The 23,223-nt window shown below is 43.8% G+C and overlaps 1 protein-coding gene across 3 annotated transcripts in view; it reads left to right on the top strand.

Annotated features, from left to right (window-relative positions):
- LOC139276013 (glycerol kinase) overlaps window positions 1-23,223 on the top strand; it is a 174,755-nt gene that overhangs the window by 8,646 nt on the left and 142,886 nt on the right. For all 3 annotated transcript variants that reach the window (XM_070893358.1, XM_070893356.1, XM_070893359.1), the window contains exon 2: window positions 11,386-11,459. In XM_070893358.1, coding sequence (XP_070749459.1) covers window positions 11,386-11,459 — 74 coding nt within the window. The remainder of the gene's footprint in view (window positions 1-11,385; window positions 11,460-23,223) is intronic.

Genomic DNA, 23,223 nt, shown 5'->3' with positions numbered 1-23,223 from the left:
TATGTAATCGACTTGTTAGCAAAATTAAAGCCCATGGGATTAAAGGGACAGTAGCAGCATAATTACAAAATTGGCTAAGGGACAGAAAACTGAGGGTAGTGGTGAACGGTTGTTTTTTCAGACTGGAGGGAGGTATATAGTGGTGTTCCTCAGGGATTGGTGTTGGGAGCACTGCTTTTTTTATTATATATTAATGACTGGACTCTGGAATACAGGGCATCATTTCAACATTTGCAGATGTTACGAAACTCTCACCTAACATATTCCTATTGTGTATAATCATTTGCTACACCTTACATTTACTATTCAGAAATGCATAAAGAAGTCATGCCAATTTCTATCTTTAGCAGTCAATAGATAAATTGGCTTATTTTCTTGCCCCCACACTCTGACCTATGGAGGCTCCCAAGGATCTGTCCTTGGCCCCAATATCTTCACCATCTACATGCTTGGTGAATCATCCACAGACATGAGGTCATCTTCCACATATATGCTTACCATACCCAGCTTTAATTCTTCACCACCTGATAGAGATCATTACTTTACTGTCCTCTTTTTAAAAACAAATAACTAACCCCCATGGAAGGAAAACATTGAGTTGATTAACATTACAGCATTACTGCTGTTAATGGAGTTGAAAATCTTAAAGCTAAGGTTTAGCAGGTATGGTCATTACCAAACCGATACCATCTAAGATCAAACTGTAAGAATGAGATTAAAGCTGAATTTGTGTTGTTGTATTTCTCAAGTTCTGCAAAATGTAAGATAATAAATTATCCCTGGTCAGTTGCTAAATATAAGGTTTCTTTTGTATACAGATGATCACAGAGTTGGGAAAGAGACTTCACAAACCAGCTCCACAGTGCCAACTAGTGGCCAGAACCTGAAATGAAAGTGTGACAGTTGACGTAGCAAAGTTGAATGAGAAATGTTGGCACAGAAATTTATAATGGTAAATGTTACACAGGATTACATAGGATATATGGCACAGAAACAAGCCATTTGGCCCAACCAGTCCATGCAGGCGTTTCCTTGAGAACTGGTTGTCAGACAGGAAGCAAAGAGTAGGAGTAAATGGGTACTTTTCAGAATGGCAGGCAGTGACTAGTGGGGTACCACAAGGTTCTGTGCTGGGGCCCCAGCTGTTTACATTGTACATTAATGATTTAGACGAGGGGATTAAATGTAGTATCTCCAAATTTGCGGATGACACTAAGTTGGGTGGCAGTGTGACCTGCGAGGAGGATGCTATGAGGCTGCAGAGTGACTTGGATAGGTTAGGTGAGTGGGCAAATGCATGGCAGATGAAATATAATGTGGATAAATGTGAGGTTATCCACTTTGGTGGTAAAAACAGAGAGACAGACTATTATCTGAATGGTGACAGATTAGGAAAAGGGGAGGTGCAACAAGACCTGGGTGTCATGGTACATCAGTCATTGAAGGTTGGCATGCAGGTACAGCAGGCGGTTAAGAAAGCAAATGGCATGTTGGCCTTCATAGCGAGGGGATTTGAGTACAAGGGCAGGGAGGTGTTACTACAGTTGTACAGGGCCTTGGTGAGGCCACACCTGGAGTATTGTGTACATTTTTGGTCTCCTAACTTGAGGAAGGACATTCTTGCTGTTGAGGGAGTGCAGCGAAGATTCACCAGACTGACTCCCGGGATGGCGGAACTGACATATCAAGAAAGACTGGATCAACTGGGCTTGTATTCACTGGAGTTCAGAAGAATGAGAGGGGATCTCATAGAAACGTTTAAAATTCTGATGGGTTTAGACAGGTTAGATGCAGGAAGAATATTCCCAATGTTGGGGAAGTCCAGAACCAGGGGTCACAGTCTAAGGATAAGGGGTAAGCCATTTAGGACCGAGATGAGGAGAAACTTCTTCACCCAGAGAGTGGTGAACCTGTGGAATTCTCTACCACAGAAAGTTGTTGAGGCCAATTCACTAAATATATTCAAAAAGGAGTTAGATGTAGTCCTTAATACTAGGGGGATCAAGGGGTATGGCGAGAAAGCAGGAATGGGGTACTGAAGTTGCATGTTCAGCCATGAACTCATTAAATGGCGGTGCAGGCTCGAAGGGCCGAATGGCCTACTCCTGCACCTATTTTCTATGTTTTTTATGTTTTCCTCCTGTCTTTCCTCATCTAACTCTATCAGCATAATCCTCTATTCCCTTCTCCCTCACATGCTTGTCTAGCCTCCCCTTAAATGCACTACACTATTCGCTTTAACCACTCCCTGTGGTAGCGAGTTCCACATTCTCACCACCTTCTAGGTTCCTTCTAAATTCCCTATTTGATTTCTTGTTGACTATCTTATATTGATGGTCTCTAGTTTTGTCTGTCCGCACAAGTGGAAATGCTCTCTCTACTCTATGATTTTAAAGACTTCTATGAGGTCACCCCTCAGCCTTCTCTTTTCAAGAGAAAAGAGACCCAGCCTGTTCATCCTTTCCTGATAGGGATATCCTCGCATTTCTGGTATCATCGTTGTAAATGTTTTGTTGCACCCTCTCCAGTGCCTCTATATCCTTTTTATAATATGGCGACAAGAATTGTACGCAGTATTCCAAATGTGGTCTAACCAAGGTTCGATCCAAGTTTAGCAAAACCTCTCTACTTTTCAATTCAATCCCTCTCGAAATAAACCCTAGTGCTTGGTTTGCCTTTTTTATGGCCTTGTTAACCTGTGTTGCTACTTTCAGTACTCGCTACTCAGAGACTACCATCAATGTAAGAAAGGGAGCGGTAGCATAGTGGTTATGTTACTGGAATAGTACTCCAGAGGCCTGGACTAATAATCCAGTACTGTGAGTTTGAATCCCACCATGGCAGCTGGGGAATTTAAATTCTAGGGTTTTAAAAGAAGTGGCTGCAGAGATAGTTGATGCATTGGTTGTAATCTACCAAAATTTCCTGGATTCTGGGGCGGTCGGTCCCAACGGATTGGAAAACCGCAAATGTAACACCTCTATTTAAAAAAGGAGACAGAAAAAAGCAGGAAACTATAGATCAGTTAGCCGAACATCTGTCGTTGGAAAAATGCTGGATCGATTATTAAGGAAGCAGTAATGGGACATTAGGAATCAAGCAGAGTCAGCATGGTTTTATGAAAGGGAAATAGTGTTTGACAAATTTACTGGAGCTCTTTGAGGATGTAACGAGCAACGTGGATAAAGGGGAACCAGTGGATGTGGTGTATTTGGATTTCCAGAAGGCATTCGCTAAGGTGCCACATAAAAGGTTCTTAAAAATGTCCTAATTCCAGCAATGACTTCACAGATAAAGGTTCATGGGGTTGGGGGTAATATATTAGCATGGATAGAGGATTGGCTAACCAACAGAAAACAGAGTCAGGATAAATGGGTCATTTTCCGGTTGGAAAACAGTAACTAGTGGGGTGTCGCAGGGATCGGTGCTGGGGCCTCAACTATTTACAATCTCTATATTAATGACTTGGATGAAGGGACCGAGTGTAATGTAGCCAAGTTTGCTGATGATACAAAGATTGATGAGTAAGCAAATTGTGAGGAGGACACAAAAACATAGACATAGAACATAGAAAATAGGTGCAGGAGTAGGCCATTCAGCCCTTCGAGCCTGCACCACCATTCAATAAGATCATGGCTGATGATTCACCTCAGTACCCTTTTATAGAAACATAGACAACCCCCACTAATTTTCCCATTCGAAAAACTGTCTCAAGAAGCTATATGTAAAGGCAAGAAAATTCTCCCGTTCCCAATTTCTTAAATTAACCCAATACACCTATTCTAATTGGCACAATTCCCACTATGCAATTTACACGCAAACTTGGTGGGAAAAAAAAACTTCACAAGGTCCTCAAATAAATGCTCAGAGAGAAACATCTTAAATCTACAGAACGTAGTATTTACATGTTGGATTAAGCACACAGACAGTAATTTATCCACACAATAAAATGTTTCTTGAAAGTACTTTTTTTTTTAAACAGCATGTAACAAACAATACAGAACTGTAAACTTCAGAGAAGATCAGGTCTTTAGAGATGAACAAAATCAACATGCCCCATTTCACTCGATGCCGAGACTAACATGCAATTAATCTAATTTCATTGAAATGAATAGGTTCTCTTGCAACATTATCCTTTCCAGAATGGTTACATTTTGTATGTTTCGGTTGCAATTACAAAGAGAAATGTACCAGACTGATGTTGTTCCCACCCCCTTTGAAGATGTTTAGGCAAGGCTATGTTAACATCAACATGCTCTAAAGGTTACGCTACACAGAAGGCAACTGGCAAGTTGCCACCGTTAACACAGAATTCAATCTCTGGCTGAGTCTCATATTCATTTAAAACAGATCAGTTTTAAATGGGCAACAATATTTTTAATAATGAGTGGTTAGGGAAGATATTGGAACTGTAAAGAATAAAAGTGATGGATTGGTTGAAAATGAAGGGAAATGGTAGAATGAATTGTAGGTTTTCTACAAGTATTCAATAAGGTGGAGGATCTTCACTCGCCAGCAAGTTATTATTGTACAATAAATGTGTTCTGGTCATGAACTTAGAAGCAATATCAAAACTTGCTGATAAATTAGGAAGCACAGCAAACCATGAGGAAAAATGCAGGAGACCGACAGGTTAGGAGAGTGGGTCGATGGATAACAATTGCAATTTGCAGATAACTGATGCTGCACATTTTGGGGAAAATTAATAAAATGGAAATATACTTCAAATAGTAAAGTTATCAATGGAGTAGAGGAAGAAATATCTAGGGATACAGGTTCATGGATCTTTAAAAGTAGCATTGAAGGTGTAAAATCCATAAAATAGGCAAATTAGATTCTATTTTTGCTCATCAGCCCAAATCTGCAAAGGGATATAGACAAACTTAAGTGAGCGGGCAAAAATGTGGCAGATGGAGTATAATGTGGCAAAATGTGAGGTTATCCACTTTGGCAGAAAAAATAGAAAAGCAAATTATAATATAAATGGAGAAAAATTGCAAGTGCTTCAGTACAGAGGGACCTGGGGTCCTTGTGCATAAAACACAAAAAGTTAGTATGCAGGTACAGCAAGTAATCAGGAAGGCAAATGGAATGTTGGCCTTTATGCCAAGGGTGATAGAGTATAAAAAGAGAAGTCCTGCTACAACTGTACAGGGTATTGGTGAGGCCACATCTGGAGTATTGCGTACAGTTTTGGCCTCCATATTTAAGGAAGGATAAATATACTTGCATTGGAGGCTATTCAGAGAAGGTTCACTAGGTTGATTCTGGAGATGAGGGGGTTGACTTATGAAGATAGGTTGAGTAGGTTGGGTCTATACTCATTGGAGTTCAGAAGAATGAGAGGTGATCTTATTGAAACTTGTAAGATAATGAAGGGGCTGGACAAGGTGGATGCAGCGAGGATATTTCCACTCATTGGGGAACCTAAAACTCGGGGGGGACATAATCTCAGAATAAGCGACCACCCATTTAAAACTGAGATGAGGAGGAATTTTTCTCCGAGGGCTGTAAAGTTGTGGAATTCTCTGCCCCAGGGAGCTGTGGAGGCTGGGTCATTGAATATATTTAAGGTGGAGACAGACAGATTTTTGAGCGATAAGGGAATAAAGGGTTATGGGGAGCATGCAGGAAAGTGGAGCTGAGTCCATGATCAGATCAACCATGATCTTATTAAATGGCGGAGCAGGCTCGAGGGGCCAGGTGACCTACTCCTGCTCCTATTTCTTATGTTCTTAAATCTGGTTTAAAAAAAGCTAGTATCTATAAGCTCAAAATTGTCCCACCCCTTTTTTCGGCGCACTGACTGGAGATGCGCCACTTTTCTGCATTGAAAAGTGCTCCGAAAAAATTGCTCCTCACTTTGGCCGCTGTCCGGCCTCTCCCGGGTCTTCGCGCAGCGTGGCCAGTCGGGTCGGGGGCAGAGCCAGCATCCCGCACTGAAAACAGTGCCGGGACGTCTGCACATGCATATTGGAGTGTGTGCGCAGTAGCTCCTCGCTCCCCCAGCCTCTGTGTGCGTGCTGCAGCATGGGACCCGATCATCATCATCATCATCATCATATCAGCTGCTGGTGCGCCCTGCCCCTATCCTAGGCCGAGTGGTCTACCGTACAGGCTGGCCTGCTGCCTTCCCAAGCTGAAGATGAAGGTAGGGTAGGACTTCTATTTTGAAAAAATTATGTAAATAAGTTTTGTCTCTTATGAATAGTGGTGACCATTTGTCAAGCCTATTTACCTGGTGCTATTGTGAAGGAGGAACACTGAGAGAATATCTTATTTATTGAAGTAGACTTTATTTAGATAATATGGCCTCAATTTTGGCCCAGTATAATCATTGCAAACAAATAGTAGTTTAAATTAGTTGTGAGATTAGGGCAATTTAATTCAACTATCTTTTACTTTTATTTTTGTAGTTTAAGCTTCCATGAATGCTTCTGTTGTATAGTAAATTAACTTTGCAAAGTTTGTCATATGATGTCCTGTATAGCTATTTGATCCTATTCACATTCTTTAGTCAAGTCATTAAGTTCTGCTGGCCTCCGATGTACAGACCTGCGCTGATTTCTTAACTCTCCGTAAGGGTTTTCACAAGTGGTGACATACGCTGGCCTAAGTAGATTTGGAGTAAGTATTAGCTGGCCAAAGTGGCCTAAATGACCAAAACTGGCATAGGTGGCTGGTAACGCCCACTTTTGAGAAAAACTAAACTAAACTAAAAAAGTCGTAACGAACTCACTTACACTGGTGCAAATTGAATGTGCAAAATGCAATTTTTAGGATACTTCAGAAAAATCAAGTTGCTCCAAATAAAACGGAGCAACTCCTGGCCAATTTTGAGCCCATTAATAGTGACCATTGAAACAACCGTCCAAGAACTTGAGAACACAAAATCTAAAAACTGACACTCCAGTGCAGTGCTGAGGGAGTGCTGCACTGTCGGATGAGACGATAAACCGAGATCCCGTCTGCTCTCTCAAGTGGACGTAAAAGATTCCATGGTACTATTTCAAAGAAGAGCAGTGGAATTATCCCTGGTGTTCTGGCCAATATTTATCCCTTAATCAACATATCAAAAAAAACACATTATCTGGTCATTATCACATTGCTGTTTGTGGGAGCTTGCTTCTGCGCAAATTGGCTGCTGAGTTTTCTACATTACAACAGTGATTACACTCAAAATACTTCATTGACTGTAAAGCACTTTGAGATGTTTGGTGGTTGTGAAAGGCACTATATAAATCCAAGTCTTTCTTTCAAAAACTCATCTGGTTCATTAATGCCCATGAGAGAAGGAAATTTGCTGTCCTTACCCGGTCTGGCCTATATGTGACTCCAGACCCACAGCAATGTGGTTGACTTTTAATTGCCCTCCAAAATAGCCTAGCAAGCCACTCAGTTGTACCAAAGTGCTATGACAAAATCACCATGGGAGTACCTTCACCACTCTGACTGCAGCGGTTCAAGAAGGCAGATCACCACCACCACCTCGAAGGCAATTAGGGATGGGCAATAAATGCCAGCCATGCCAGCGACACCCACATCCCGTGAGTGAATATAAAAAAAGATCCCTTTGCATTTCTACCCCACTTAGATTCGTATTTTCAAAGTAATCTGTGACCTCCCTATTTTTCTTATCAAAATGTAATACCTCACATTTATCTGTGTTGAATTTAATTTGCCAATGCCCATTCTTCAAGCTTATTAATGTCTTCTTGTAATTTGTTGCAGTTCTCCTCAGTATTGACTTGCCCACCCCACCACCACACACACACACACACACACACACACACACACACACACATACACAATTTGGTGTCATCTGCAAATTTAGAAACTGTGTTTTTGATTCCAAAGTTTAAATTGTTAATATAAATTGTGAACAACAGTGGTACCAGCACTGATCCTTGTGGCACACCACTTCCCACCTTCTGCCACTCTGAATGGCTACCCTTTACCCCTCCTCTCTGTTTGTCTTGAAGCCAGCTAGTTATCCATTCTATTACTTGTTCCCTGACTCTGCGTGCTCTGACCTTATTCATTAGTCTATTATGTGGTACCATAGCAAAGACCTTTTAATAATCTAGATAAACTACTTCTACTGCATTACCCTTGTCCACTCTCTCTGTTCTCTCTTCAAAAAATTCAATGAGGTTGGTCAAGCAAGACTTTCCCTTTTGAAATCCATGCTGACTATTCATTATTGTATTTTTTGGTTTCTATTTTCTCCTTTTAGTAGGGATTCCATTATTTGTCCCACTACTGATGTTAAGCTGACTGGTCTATAGTTCCCTGGCACTATACCTTGTAACAAGTTATTAAATATGTGTAGTATGCCTCTGCTATCTCTTTCCTAGATTATATTAACTGGAAGAATAATGTGAAATAATTAGGGGTGTGTTATAGTGGTATAGAACTGATGTGGAATGAATATGTGTTTTACTCCTAGAAATCATTTAGTTTTAGTCATTTTATTCTGCAGTTCAGTCTTATTTTAGTTATAGTCAAAGAACTAATAGATCGCAAGCGCAAAATATTTCTGAGCCTCAAGCAACAGCCCAACTCGGGAGCTGCAAAACAACATTACAGACGGCTCAAGGGTCAGGTCCAACAAAAAAAACTCGGGACCTAAAGAACAGATGGTGGATGGAGAAAGCACAGGAGATACAACAACTGGCCAACAGCCACGATATGCGAGGATTCTTCACTGCAGTCAAGGCCACCTACGGTCCAAACTCCCAAGGCCCCACCCCACTCCTGGCCAAGAATGGGGAAACACTCATCAAGGACACCGAGGCTGTCAGGGCCCGATGGAAGGAGCACTTTGAAGTTCTCCTCAATCAAGACTCTGCCTATGACTCGAGTATTTTCGATTCCATCCCGCAACATGTGACCCGCCACCAACTCAGTGAAACTCCAACGTTGCACGAGGTTGCCAAAGCCATAAAACAGCTCAAGAATAACGAGGCTACGGGTGCGGATGGAATCCCTGCTGAGGCACTAAAATATGGCAGAGAGGCGCTGTTGGCGCGGATACATGACCTCCTCTCTCATCTGGAGGGAGGAGAGCATGCCGGGAGATCTCAGAGAGATGCAGCAATTGTGACCATTTTTAAAAAGGAGGACAAGTCTGACTGCGGCAACTACAGAGGAATCTCCCTGCTTTGAGCCACTGGGAAAGTTATTGCTCGAATTCTCCTCAATCGTCTTCTCCCTATGGCCGAGGAGCTCCTCCCGGAATCACAATGCGGATTTCGTCCCCTACGGGGCACAACAGGCATGATCTTTGCAGCACGCCAGTTGCAGGAAAAATGCAGGGAGCAGCGCCAGCCCTTAAACATGGCCTTTTTCAATCTTACAAAGCCCTTTGACACTGTCAACTGTGAGGGTCTATGGAGTGTCCTTCTCCGTTTCGGATGCCCTCAAAAGTTTGTCAACATCCTTCGCCTCCTTCACGATGACATGCAGGCTGTGATCCTTACCAATGGATCCATTACAGACCCATTCCACGTCCGGACCGGGGTCAAACAGGGCTGCGTTATCGCTCCAACCCTCTTCTCAATCTTCCTCGCCGCCATGCTTCACCTCACAATCAACAAGCTCCCCACTGAAGTGGCATTAAACTACAGAACCAGTGGGAAGCTGTTTAACCTACGCCGCCTCCAGGCCAGGTCCAAGATCACCCCAACCTCTGTCATTGAGCTGCAGTATGCAGACGATGCCTGTGTCTGTGTACATTCAGAGGTTGAACTCCAGGATATAGTCAATGTATTCACTGAGGCATATGAAAGCATGGGCCTTATGCTTAACATCCGTAAGACAAAGGTCCTTCACCAGCCTGTCATTACCTCACAGCACTGCCCTCCAATCATCAAGATCCACGGCATGACCCTGGACAATGTGGACCATTTCCCATATCTCGGGAGCCTCTTATCAACAAAGGCAGACATTAATGCGGAGATTCAGCATCGCCTCCAGTGCACCAACGCAGCCTTCGGCCGCCTGCGGAAAAGTGTTTGAAGACCAGGCCCTCAAATTTACCACCAAACTCGTGGCCTACAGGGCTGTAGTAATACCCGCTCTCCTGTATGGGTCTGAGGCATGGGCGATGTACAGAAGGCACCTTAAGTCGCTGGAGATACATCCCCAATGATGTCTCCGCAAGATCCTGCAAATCTCCTGGGAGGACAGGCGCACCAACATCAGTGTCCTCGACCAGGCTAACATCCCCAACATTGAAGCACTGACCACACTCGATTAGCTTCGCTGGGCAGGCCACATAGTACACATGCCAGATACGAGACTCCCTAAGCAAATGCTTTATGCAGAGCTCCTTCATGGTAAACGAGCCAAAGGAGGACAGCGGAAACGTTATAAGGACACCCTCTCAAAGCCTCTCTGGTAAAGTGCGACATCACACCTGACACCTGGCAGACCGCCTGAGGTGGAGAAAGTCTGTCTGGGAGGGCGTTGAGCTCTTTGAGCCTCAACGCAAGGAGCATGAAGAGGCCAGGTGCAGGCAGCGGAAAGACCGCGCGGCAAACCAGCCCTACCGACTCCTTCCCCCAACGAATGTCTGTCCCACCTTTAACAGGGTCTGTGGCTCTCGTATCAGATTGTTCAGCCATCAAAGAACTCACTTTGGGAGTGGAAGCCAGTCCTCCTCGATTCCGAGGGACTACCTATGATGGTGAGTTATAGTCTGCTTAAGAAATGTAGGCTTAATTTTCATACTGTTAATTTTAAAATAGAATAATTGTTATAGTCCACAAAGACAACACTGGAATAAATGTAGAAAGGAAAATGTAAATGCTCCTTTCACAAGGAATGTAAATTGTTCTTTATTTTTACACAAGTATTTTTCACATGCAGTTATCTAAAATATTTTGAGTGTAGCTTCCTCCAAACGGAACAGATATAGGTTCTGGTAAGTGCTAAGTGCTCCTTACACATGGGATTGGTGCAATTGAGGTTAGATTTGATAAACCTGGTAGTTTTTTTCTACCTAATATGATGATGAGAAGGGTGACAATTCCAATTGGCAGGATTCTCAAGAAATCTCCACAAAATCCCTTGTGATCATGTGTCCCCAACAATACCAGACACGTGTTGTTAAGATTATACTAGCTCTCCTGTGATCAAATGCAAATATTTTTGAGAAGATATTAATTGCAAATACGCTTCAATATTTGATTTATTTTAAAATGTTTAGCTTCGATGATGCACCATTTCACTATTTTTCATTGACGTTGACTCCCACTGTGCATGTGGGAGGTACAATGTAATTTGGCAGTAGATGCACGCAATTGTATCTTTGACAAATGAACTGACACTGTCTGTCCAGTACTTTGAAGAAACTGACACTATTTAACAACCACTTCACAGATCTTTAATCCCAAGACAGCTAAAGTTGTTGCTCAACACCAAGTTGAAATTCAGCAGAAGCTTCCAAAAGAAGGGTAAGTGCTTCAGTTGAAGTTTTACAGTTTTTTTCCCTTTGTTTTTCTTGCTGACAGAATTTCTTGCATGTTTTTTCTTAAACTCAGTTGGGAAATGGAATGTATTTTATGCCTTTACTTCATATTAGACAATCCTATCAATTATACAGCATACCAGTAAAGGCTCAGCATGACTTTCTGATTTATGATGCTTTTGTGTCAAGATTCTGTTGCAAACTACACTTACTATATGTAGTCACACTTAATGTAATTAAAGTTTTTGAATTTTCTATTATTGAATACCAATTGTATAGTACACAATTGTATAATTTACCAAACTTCAGCGCTTATCAGTTAAATCCACTGCAAGGTGTCCTTCTGAAAGCACTGATCTTTTTTGTCAACTGTTTTGAATGCACCAGATTGATAGTATGTAGTGCATTTACCAGGAATCCAGTCCAGTGGAATCCATTTTCACACGTTAGGTTATTTTAACTTTCTTTGTTTAGCAACTAACTACCTCTACCACACACCACTCTGCCCACCTTATTTGCATCTTTACTTTCATTAGTCTTCTCTCCTAGCTTTTTCTTTCTTCAAATTCCCACCAACAAAGCTAAGTTATTTCCTTCCTATCCACATAGACTCAAAATTGACTGATATTCTGCTTTCTGCTCTGCATCAAATAATGCTTCCAAGGTCCTTGAGTTTCTTTCACTTGGGATTTCTGACTGTAGTTCCCACATTTTGTAACCATTTTCCCATCGGATGTTCATACTGTTGCGTATGTATAACGTATGTATATACCCTGTACCACTGAATGTATCTTCACACTGTATACACTATACCACCAGAGGGTGCAGCTGGTGGAGACCTAAGGATCACCTGCACACCGCAGGTAACCAAGTATAAAAGGGAGCTCATCTTACTGTATTCTCAATCAGGAGCTGCAATAAATGGACTAAGGTCACAACAGTTCAAGTGCAATACCTTACCTCGTGGAGTCATTACTAGAGTGCTTACAGACACAATACATACTATTCCCAACTTTGCTTGCTTTTTAAAATTCTTATGTTCATCAAGGTGGAGGTAGTTATGCTAGTGAATCAAATTCTTTCCATTTTAGGCTCCCAGGGGGGAATTGTAACCTAAAAAACAGGTGGGTTGGGGTCGTGTGGGAAGTTAACGTGTTAAAAATATGAATTCCGACCAGAACCCACCTCAAACTTTCCCATTTCTGGTTTTAACAGGGGCGGGCTGCCAACCTGTTCCCAAGAGGCTGGTCGTCCACTTAAATATTATAATGAGGCTGGAAGCCTCTGCTTTAACCTCCATTTGAATTAACAGTGGCTGGTTGGGTTTTGCATGCCGAGTGAAAACCACCAGCTAATGGAAAGCGAGGACAGCTAGATCCAGGAGGCAAGTGCCTTTACACTTATCCCCTGGATCCAGCGTCCCTGTCTAACCCACCACTCATGATCGGAAACCCCCCCCCACCCCGCTCAAACACCCCAGGCTCCTCCAAATCTCATATCATCTGCTCCCTTCCACTGCCCCAACTCCTCTTGGCCCTCCAATGATGCTGTGAGCCCACCCCTGATCTAATGCTCCGGCCCCTGATCCTTGCCGGCACTGCTCCCCATTGCTCCTCCGGTCCCCCATCTTTGGTGAAACAGGTTTCCCATGCAAATCAATCCCTGCTGTTAAATTCAGCAGGGCCTGCAAGAAACCCGTTCTCTCGGGTTTCCCGATTGCTTCCGAGCCTCCCGCTCCCAACCTGCTTCCCAATTAAAATTCAGCCTAGTGTGTCTACACTGAGTACACCTGATGTTTAAGTAGCTTTACTTCTGTATTTGTGCCATTTACAACACCCATAAATGAACTGAGAACATACTGAATCAGTTGATTTAGGAAGATTGGACTATCCCTAAATCAGTTGTCCGTTTAAATTTCAAATATTCTTTGTTATCTTCCACATGTTAATAGGTTTTTCAGAATGGCAATATTCTGAAAAGGGTGAAAAATATGAAGGAACAATATCTCTTTCAAAATGTTTTTATGCTGAAAATGCCACCTTTGTGCAGTCCTTCCAACCCTCCGGTCTCAATGTAGTAGGAAAGTAGTGGGTTCCTTACTTTAAAACACCGGTTTTTATTTGCTATAAGTGGCAGAAATAAAGTAATCAGCACTTTAATCCTCTGACTTTTTTAAATCTCTTTTGTTTGCTTTATTCAGTGGCTGTTATGGCAATTTCCATTGACTTCAAAAATTCTTTTACTATGCTTCTGACTAGCCCTAGTTGGTATCATGTGCAATAATGCATTTGCATTCTGCTGGTTTTAAACATTGTACAAAAAATTCGAGTGTTTACAATAGTTGACAACGTGATTGGTATGTTTCCCCTGGCTGGAGAGTCTACAACTAGGAGTAATAATTTCAGGATAAGGGGTCCGCCATTTAGGACTGAAATTAGGAAATTTCTTCACTCAGCGGGTTGTGAATCTTTGGAATTCTCTACCCCAGAGTGCTGTGGATGCTCAGTTGTTGAGTTATATTCAAGACTAAGATCGCTAGATTTTTGGACACTAGGGAATCAAGGGATTATGAGGATAGGGCCAGAAAGTGGAGTTGATATGGAAGTTCCGCCATAATCTTATTGAATGGAGGAGCAGGCTTGAGGGGCCGAATGGCCTACTCCCTCTTGCGTTCTTATTTATTTAGACGCCTTTTCTTGCATCTTGAATTTTTGCATCTCAGCAGATTTGGGATGATCTTTAGGAGTTCTTGGCCTGCATTAGAAGCAATAGAGTCCAATGAAGCAGTAATAAATGGCAGTGTTAATACCAATAGCAGCGGTAATACTAACGAATACATGCTGGTGCCTCTGGAGCTGACTAGTGCTGAGTGACATGTACATTTGTACTTAAGGACTGTTCATTTGGCCTGGAGGTAGAACAGTCTGTCCTTTTCCTGGAACCAAATGTTTATGTACGCATTCATCCTGTTCTCCAATCCCAGGATTACCATTCATTCAAGCAGACAGCTGCTAATGATTCTGTTAGACTCCATGTTGGTCTTGGAGGCTCTGTTTCTGACATTTTGCATAAAACAGTGACATGTTGATCTCAGTGCCGTACAGTAAGGACTTTCTCAGTGGTCAGGCTGTTATCTGCTGTTGTCAGGAAATATCCAGCAAATGCTGTAACCCTAGGAGCTGGAAAATTCCTCTCGAGTATCTCCAGCACCTTACATTCCTCTATGTGAAATCATCTCCATCTTGTGTTCACGAGGTGGCAATTTCAGCTTTTCACAAAACCTTTTCCTTCATGTTTCTTGGGGATGTACCCCACATTTTGCTTTATAAAAAGAATATTGGAATTAAATCTCTTTGGTTCTCTACTCTTTCATAAGATTTAAATCTTGTTATTCCTGTATGCTCGCTGTGAGCGTTTGCAAGTTTCAGTCCCTGTTATGGAACACCACTTTGCTGTTGACTGGTTACAGTTCTTAGGATTAGCAAGCTTCAGGAATTGGTTGTTGATCACCCCAGCTTGATGTGGCAGAGGCATCCAAAAGTCCTTTGGCCTTGCCTAAGGTTTCTGGTTAAGATAGTTTTTTCAGTTTCATATGTAGCAAGATATTTCAATCTTATATCTGTTACATTGGTGCACATGGACCACAAGACTTTTATGTGAAGTCGATTTGTGAAGGCTCTTAGCAAATCCATGTCTAAACCAGAATTGGCAAAATGTGCATTGGGTGCATTCTCCATGTAATTACATAGATGTTGGGGAAACATCAGACTCCATCAAGGGGCTTTCCATTCAGTCCACAGTTGCCTTGTAGGCCAATCTAAAACCTAACTCCACTGAGCGCATAAAGAAGATTGTGACGTGGAATAACAGACACAGTTTTGATCAAGTATTATTATTTGGACTTTGCTTTTGAAAAAAAAGTTTACGTTTTCATTTCTTTTGGTAGCCCTATCCTAGCATTCAGTGTCCTCTCCTATGCTGCTGACTCCCCTCACTTCACCTCTCTGCATTCTGCTTGCAATGCTCGATTAGTCTTCATTTGTGTATGAAAGAAATATTGTCTGCCTGTAGGAAGCTAATTCTTTGAAAGTAAGCGTCCTCCCTGGTTTCCCTTCATTCCTTTAGTAAACTCCGTAATTTTGCCTTTCTTTTCTTTCCCAGGTGTTGAATGGATGTTCCATGGGCAGGTTGTACCTTTTTTTTATTTTGCATAGGCAAGATTTTGATGCATGCCATCATCCATATCAAAATGACAGAAACACCATCCCTTTGCGTTTTACCCATTACTGTGATGAGAATGCCCACAGTTGATGAATGAAGAAAATCCTATAAACGAGTTAACAATAAATTTTGTGCCGGTAAAATTGGCAGTAGCTCTGGTTAGAACATTTGGTGATGCTCACAGTTTACGTAGTGGCATCCATATTGATTTATGAATAACTCATTGTCATTCCACAAATGATAAAATGTTTGTGGCAAAGCACTACTGCATTCTATAGAATACAAATGTGTATGTTTCATTATAGTTACTAAATCAGATCGAGTCCAGTGGGACTGGCAGGCGGTTTTTGCGTTAGATAAGTGTTAAGTCTTGGATAAAGAGTCAGAGTAGATACTGCAAACTCAAAGTAAGTGTGACCGTAGTCCTTTATTACAGACCTCAGAGTGCCTCTCCAGCATATGAGGCCTCCTTCTATACAGGTGCTCCCAAGGGATTGTGGGATCCCTTGGGACTCCAGGGGATAAGCCCTCTGGTGATTAGACATGGTAATTACAGGTTTACATATATAACAACACCCCCAGCCCCCCCCCCCCCCCAAAGTCAATAGGTTTCTTCTCATCTCAGTCCTAAATGGCTTACCCCTTATCCTTAGACTGTGTCCCCTGGTTCTGGACTTCCCCAACATCGGGAACATTCTTCCCGCATCTAACCTGTCCAGTCCTGTCAGAATCTTATACGTTTCTATGAGATCCCCTCTCATCCTTCTAAACGCCAGTGACTAAAGGCCCAGTTGATCCAGTCTCTCCTCATATGACAGACCAGCCATCCCTGGAATCAGTCTGGTGAACCTTCGCTGCACTCCCTCAATAGCAAGAACGTCCATCCTCAGATTAGGAGACCAAAACTGAACACAATATTCCAGTTGAGGTCTCACTAAGGCCCTGTACAACTGCAGTAAGACCTCCCTGCTCCTATACTCAAATCCCCTAGTTATGAAGGCCAACATACCATTTGCCGCCTTCACCGCCTGCTGTATCTGCATGCCAACTTTCAATGACTGATGAGCCATGACACCCAGGTCTTGTTGCACCTCCCCTTTTCCTAATCTGCCGCCATTCAGAAGATAATCTGCCTTCGTGTTTTTGCCCCCAAAATGGATAACCTCACATTTATCCACATTATACTGCATCTGCCATGCATTTGCCCACTCACCTAATCTTCAAAGTCACCCTGCAGCCTCTTGGAATCCCCCTCACAGCTCACACCGCCACCCAGTTTAGTGTCGTCTGCAAACTTGAAGATATTACACTCAATTCCTTCATCTAAATCGTTAATGTATATTGTTAAGAGCTGGGGTCCCAACACTGAGCCCTGCGGCACTCCACTAATCACTGCCTGCCATTCTGAAAAGGACCCGTTTATCCCGACTCTGCTTTCTGTCTGCCAACCAGTTCTCTATCCACGTCAGCACATTACCTCCAATACCATGCGCTTTGATTTTGCACACCAATCTCTTGTGCGGGACCTTGTCAAAAGCCTTTTAAAAGTCCAAATACACCACATCCACTGGTTCTCCCTTGTCCACTCTGCTAGTTACATCATCAAAAAATTCCAGAAGATTTGTCAAGCATGATTTCCCTTTCATAAATCCATGCTGACTTGGTCCGATCCTGTCACTGCTTTCCAAATGCGCTGCTATTTCATCCTTAATAATTGATTCCAACATTTTCCCCACTACTGATGTCAGGCTAACCAGTCTATAATTACCAGTTTTCTCTCTCCCTCCTTTTTAAAAAGTGGTGTTACATTAGCTAGCCTCCAGTCCAAAGGAACTGATCCAGAGTTGATAGACTGTTGGAAAATGATCACCAATGCATCCACTATTTCTAGGGCCACTTCCTTAAGTACTCTGGGATGCAGACTATCAGGCCCCGGGGATTTATCGCCCTTCAATCCCATCAATTTCCCTAACACAATTTCCCGCCTAATAAGGATATCCTTCAGTTCCTCCTCCTCACTAGACCCACTGTCCCCTGGTACATTCGGAAGGTTATTTGTATCTTTCCTCGTGAAGGCAGAACCGAAGTATTTGTTCAATTGGTCTGCCATTTCTTTGTTCCCCATTATAAATTCACCTGAATCCGACTGCAAGGGAACCTACGTTTGTCTTCACGAATCTTTTTCTCTTCACATATTTATAGAAGCTTTTGCATGCTATGTATTCTGTTGAAGCCGCCTGCTCTCTACATGTTCGTGTAGACCAGGGTGGACTAACGAGAGCCTTGTGTTAAGTGCCCTTTTCATGAGCAGTTTAGCGGGAGGGACCCCGGTGAGCAAGTGGGGTCTTGTGCGGTAACTAAGCAGGACTCGGGATAAGCGAGTCTGCAGTGAGCCTTCAGTTACCCTTTTCAAGCTCTGCTTGATTGTTTAAACTGCTCGTTCTGGCTGACCGTTGGACGCTGCAGACATGACATGTTTGACCCCCTTGCGGGTCATGAATTCCTTCAATTCGGCACTGGTAAAGCACCGTCCATTGTCACTTACAAGTACATCAGGCAGGTTGTGCATGGCGAGCATGGCCCGTAGGCTTTCAATGGTGGCAGCGGACGTGCTTGCCGACATTATCACACATTCAATCCACTTGGAGTACGAATCTACAACTACTAAAAACATTTTTCCCAAGAATGGGCCTGCATAGTCGACATGAACCCTAGATCATGGTTTGGAGGGCAAAGACCATAAACTTAGTGGCGCCTCCCTGGGTGCATTGCTTAACTGGGAACATGTACTACATTTGTGCACACAGGACTAAGTCTGCATCGATACCAGGCCACCACACGTGAGATCTGGCTATCGCTTTCATCATTATAATGCCTGGGTGGGTACTGTGGAGATCACTAATGAAAGTGTCCCTGCTCTTTTTTGACACAACTACCCGATTACCCCATAGGAGGCAGTCTGCCTGTATAGACATTTCATCTTTGCGCCACTGGTACGGCTTTATTTCTTCCTGCATCTCTAACAGGACACTTGACCAACTCCCGTGGAGCACACAGTTTTTTACTAAGGACAGTAAGGGGTCCTGGCTCTTCCAGGTTTTAATCTGTCAGGCGGTAACAGGCGATTGCTCACTCTCGAATGCTTCCATTACCATAACTAAATCTGCAGGCTGTGCCATCTCCACCTCTGTGGTGGGCAATGGTAGCCTACTGAGAGCATCGGCACAGTTTTCTGTACCTGGCCTTTGGCGGATGGCGTAATTGTATGCGGACAATGTGAGCGCCCATCTCTGGATGGGGCCGATGCGTTCGTATTTATCCCCTTATTTTCAGAAAAGAGGGATATAAGTGGCTTATGGTCGGTTTCCAATTCAAATTTGAGCCCGAACAGATATTGATGCATTTTCTTTACCCCGTAAACACACGTTAGCGCTTCTTTTTCAATCATATTGTAGGCCCTCTCGGCCTTAGACAGACTTCTGGATGCATAAGCAACCGGTTGCAATTTCCCCAATTCATTAGCTTATTGCAATACACACCTGACCCCGTACGACAACGCATCACATGCTAGTACCAAACGTTTACATGGATTGTACAACACAAGCAATTTGTTTGAACATAACAGCTTCCTAGCTTTCTCAAAGGCATTTTCTTGGCTTTTACCCCATACCCATTCATCTCCTTTATGCAATAAAGAGTGCAGGGGTTCTAACAATGTGCTAAGACCCGGTAAGAAGTTACCAAAATAGTTCAGGAGTCCCATAAATGACGGCAGCTCCGTCACGTTCTGTGGTCTTGCTGCGTTTTTGATTGCCTCCGTCTTCGAATCGGTGGGCCTGATGATTCTTCTCCCCAGGAACTCCACTTCAGGCGGCAGGAAAACGCACTTCGAGCGTTTTAGCATGAGCCCCATACTATTAAGCCGACTAAGGGCCTCCTCCAAGTTCTGCAGATGCTCGATGGTGTGCTGACCTGTAACCAAGAAGCCGTTCTGGAAGACCACGGTACGCGGGACCGACTTCAGCAAGCTTTCCATGTTCCTCTGGAATATCGCTGCGGCCGATCGAATCCCAAACGGGCATCTGTTGTAAACGAAAAGACCTTTGTGCGTGTTGATGCAGGTGAGGCCTTTCGAAGATTCCTCCAGCTCCTGCATCATGTAAGCCGAGGTCAAGTCCAGCTTCGTGAACGTTTTCCCTCCCGCCAGCGTCGCAAATAGGTCATCTGCCTTTGGTAGCGGATATGGATCCTGCAGGGAGAAACGATTGATAGTTAATTTGTAATCACCACAGATTCTGACGGTGCCGTCTCCCTTGAGGACTGGAACAATCGGACTGGTCCACTCATTGAATTCGATTGGCGAAATGATGCCTTCTCGTTGCAGCCTGTCTGGCTCGATCTCCACCCCCTCTCTCATCATGTAAGGTACCACTCTCGCCTTGTGATGGATGGGTCGCACCCCCAGAATCAAATGGATCTGCACTTTTGTTCCTTGGAACTTCCCGATGCCTGGTTCGAACAGCGATGGGAACTTGCTTAGGACCTGGGCACATGAGCTGTCGTCGACAGACGAAAGTGCTCGGACGTCATCCCAGTTCCTGCACATCTTTCCCAGCCAGCTCCTGCCGAACAGCGTGGGGCCATTGCCCCGTACCACCTAGAGTAGTAAATCGTGCACCACTTCATCGTAGCAGACCTTTACGGTAGCACTGCCAATTACGGGAATCAGTTCCTTTGTGTACGTTCTGAGTTTGGTATGAATGGGAGTCAGGACTGGTGTTGAAGTCTTGTTGCACCGCAACTTATCGTAAGTCTTTTTACTCATTATGGACTGGCTTGTGCCCGTGTCCAGCTCCATGGACACCGGGAGTCCATTTAATTCAACCTTCAGCATTATCAGGAGACACTTTGTAGTAAATGTATGCACCCTATATACCTCTGCCTCCTCGGTCTGAGGCTCTGGTTCGTCATGATCCACCATGGATCTGTCCTCTTCTGCAACATGGTGGTTTGCAGGATTAGCAGGGTTTACAGCTCGCCTGCACATACTTTGGAGGTGTCCCATTGTTCCACAGCCCTTGCAAATGTATCCTTTGAAGTGGCATGAATGGAATCGATGATCACCCCCGCAGCGCCAACAAGGTCTTAATTGCCTTGTATTCACCACCCTTAATGGCGGACTCTTGAGTCATCTGTGGACGTGCTGTTACAGGCGTGTAAGTCCTGCCATATACATTTCGATTCGGAAAACAACGTTACTTTGTACACAGTACTTGCAACAGCTCTCGTGTGCTGGGAAATTTGTTTGGTATTGTCACTGGTGGAGATAAACGCCTGGGCTATCGCTATTGCTTTACTCAAGGTTGGGGTCTCTACAGTCAAAAGTTTGCGAAGTATTACTTCATGGCCTATGCCAAGTACAAAGAAGTTCCTGAGCATATGTTCCAAGTGTCCTTCAAATTCGCAATGTCCTGCAAGGCGCCTTAGCTCGGCGACGTAGCTCGCCTCTTCCTGGCCTTCAGACCTCTTTTACGTGTAGAACCGATACCTTACCATCAGAACGCTTTCCTTCAGGTTTAGATGCTCCCGGACCAGTGTGCACAACTCATCATACGACTTGTCTGTGGGTTTTGCTGGAGCAAGCAGATTTTTCATGAGGTCATACGTTGGTGCCCCGCAAACGGCGAGGAGGATCGCCCTTCATTTGGCAGGGTTCCCTTCTCCTTCCAGCTCGTTGGCCACGAAGTATTGGTCAAGTCACTCCACGAAGGTTTCCCAATCATCTCCTTCCGTAAATTTCTCCAGGATGCCCACAGTTCTCTGCATTGTTGCATTGGGGTTCGTCATCTTTATCTCGTCGCCAGTTTTTAAGTTTTGGATAAAGAGTCAGACTAGATACTGCAAGTTCAAAGTAAATGTGACTGTAGATTACAGATCTCAGAGTGCCTCTACAGCAGGATTGTGGGATCCCTTGGGACTCCAGGGGATAAGCCCTCTGGTGGTTAAACATGGTAATTACAGGTTTACATTCATACCATGAGAATGCAAAATTCCTTATTGTTAAGAAAATAGTTATTAATGGTCGTGGTTCCACGTGGGGATCGGTCACTAGTTGAGTCCCACAGGGGTCAGTGTTTGGGGTGTTGCTCTTCACCATCTTTATCGGTGATCTGAATGAAGGTGTTGGGGGAACTGTCCACAAATTCATGGATGATGCAAAGATATGTGCAGATGTAAGCACCTTGGGTGAGAACTAGATTGCAGGCAAATCTAATGTGATGGGAAAATGGGCCTCTATCTTGCATATATCTTAATATAGATAAATGTAGCGTAATGCACTTGGGATGCTGACATTTTGATACTGATGATGGCATGGCATCAAAATCTTGCTTATGTGTGCAAAATAAAAAAGATACAACCTGCCCATGGAACACCCATTCATTTTAACTCAACACCTGGATAGGGCCAACTCCAGACAAATGAGTTGGGTGCTTAAAGCTGCTAAGCCAAAGAAGGACCAGTGTGTTATAGTGCAAGTGTAATTGAAGGTGCACTACCAAAGCCCCGACCTACGAGAAACCATCAGCCGCAGGTCAGGGCCATAAAAGGAGCGGAGGTGCGGCGGCCCGGGAACAGCATGGAGGCATGCCACTTCAGGGAGCAGCGCGAGCTGGTGCAGGAGGGGGAATGACTTGGAGAAGGGCAACTGGATTGGGCTTCACCAAAATCAAGGTCGCTGATTGGAGCGTGGGCAGGTAGAGCAGGAGAAGCGGCAAGTAGCAGAGGAGCGGCGAGGTTGGGGCAAAGGAGCGGCGAGAGATTGTCGAGCGATATGATCGGGGCCCAGAAGAGCCGAGGGTCCAGGGGCAGCACTGGTCAGCCCACACTGCGATATGTGCGCGCACTAGGTCCATGCAGCAGAGCTGGTCTCCAGTCGTCCTGGTTAATCCTTGCCACTGGAACTAGACCTAACTTTGTCAAGACCATGTGGTGGCTCCATGCAATGGCATCTTTCTCCCTTCAATATGTAGTTCGGACCGTGGAATGTCAGATCCTTCATTGAAACACCTGTAAACTCATCCCATTTAGGTGTGGAAGCAAGTCATCCTCGATACGAGGGACCGCCTAAGAAGGAGAAGACTTCCAAAGCATATACGGTGTTAGGATTTATTGACCGCATAAATAAATTTAAAACCAGGAACATTATTCTTTCTCTGTATATAGGGCCTTGGTCAGGCCTCATCTAGAATACCATGTCCAATTTTGGTCCCCTCATATGATGGGACTTTGGAAAACGTACAGAGCAGGCCACAGGATCAGGGATGTCGAACTAAATTTTTATGTGGTGGGCCTGATGTGAAATCCTGGCTCTTGGCACTGACATATTCAGCAAAAGTTATTGAAATAGATAAAGATAAACCATGTTGTTACTTTCTTACCGTTAGATTTTATTTACTGCTCCTGCTGCACCCCAATACCTGGCATCTCTTAGCATGAAACATTGCATCAGCATTTGGAGCAAATGACTG

Source organism: Pristiophorus japonicus, chromosome 11, assembly GCF_044704955.1.
Source record: "Pristiophorus japonicus isolate sPriJap1 chromosome 11, sPriJap1.hap1, whole genome shotgun sequence".
Taxonomy (NCBI): Eukaryota; Metazoa; Chordata; class Chondrichthyes; family Pristiophoridae; genus Pristiophorus; species Pristiophorus japonicus.
This window is presented reverse-complemented; position numbering and strand designations above follow the sequence as displayed.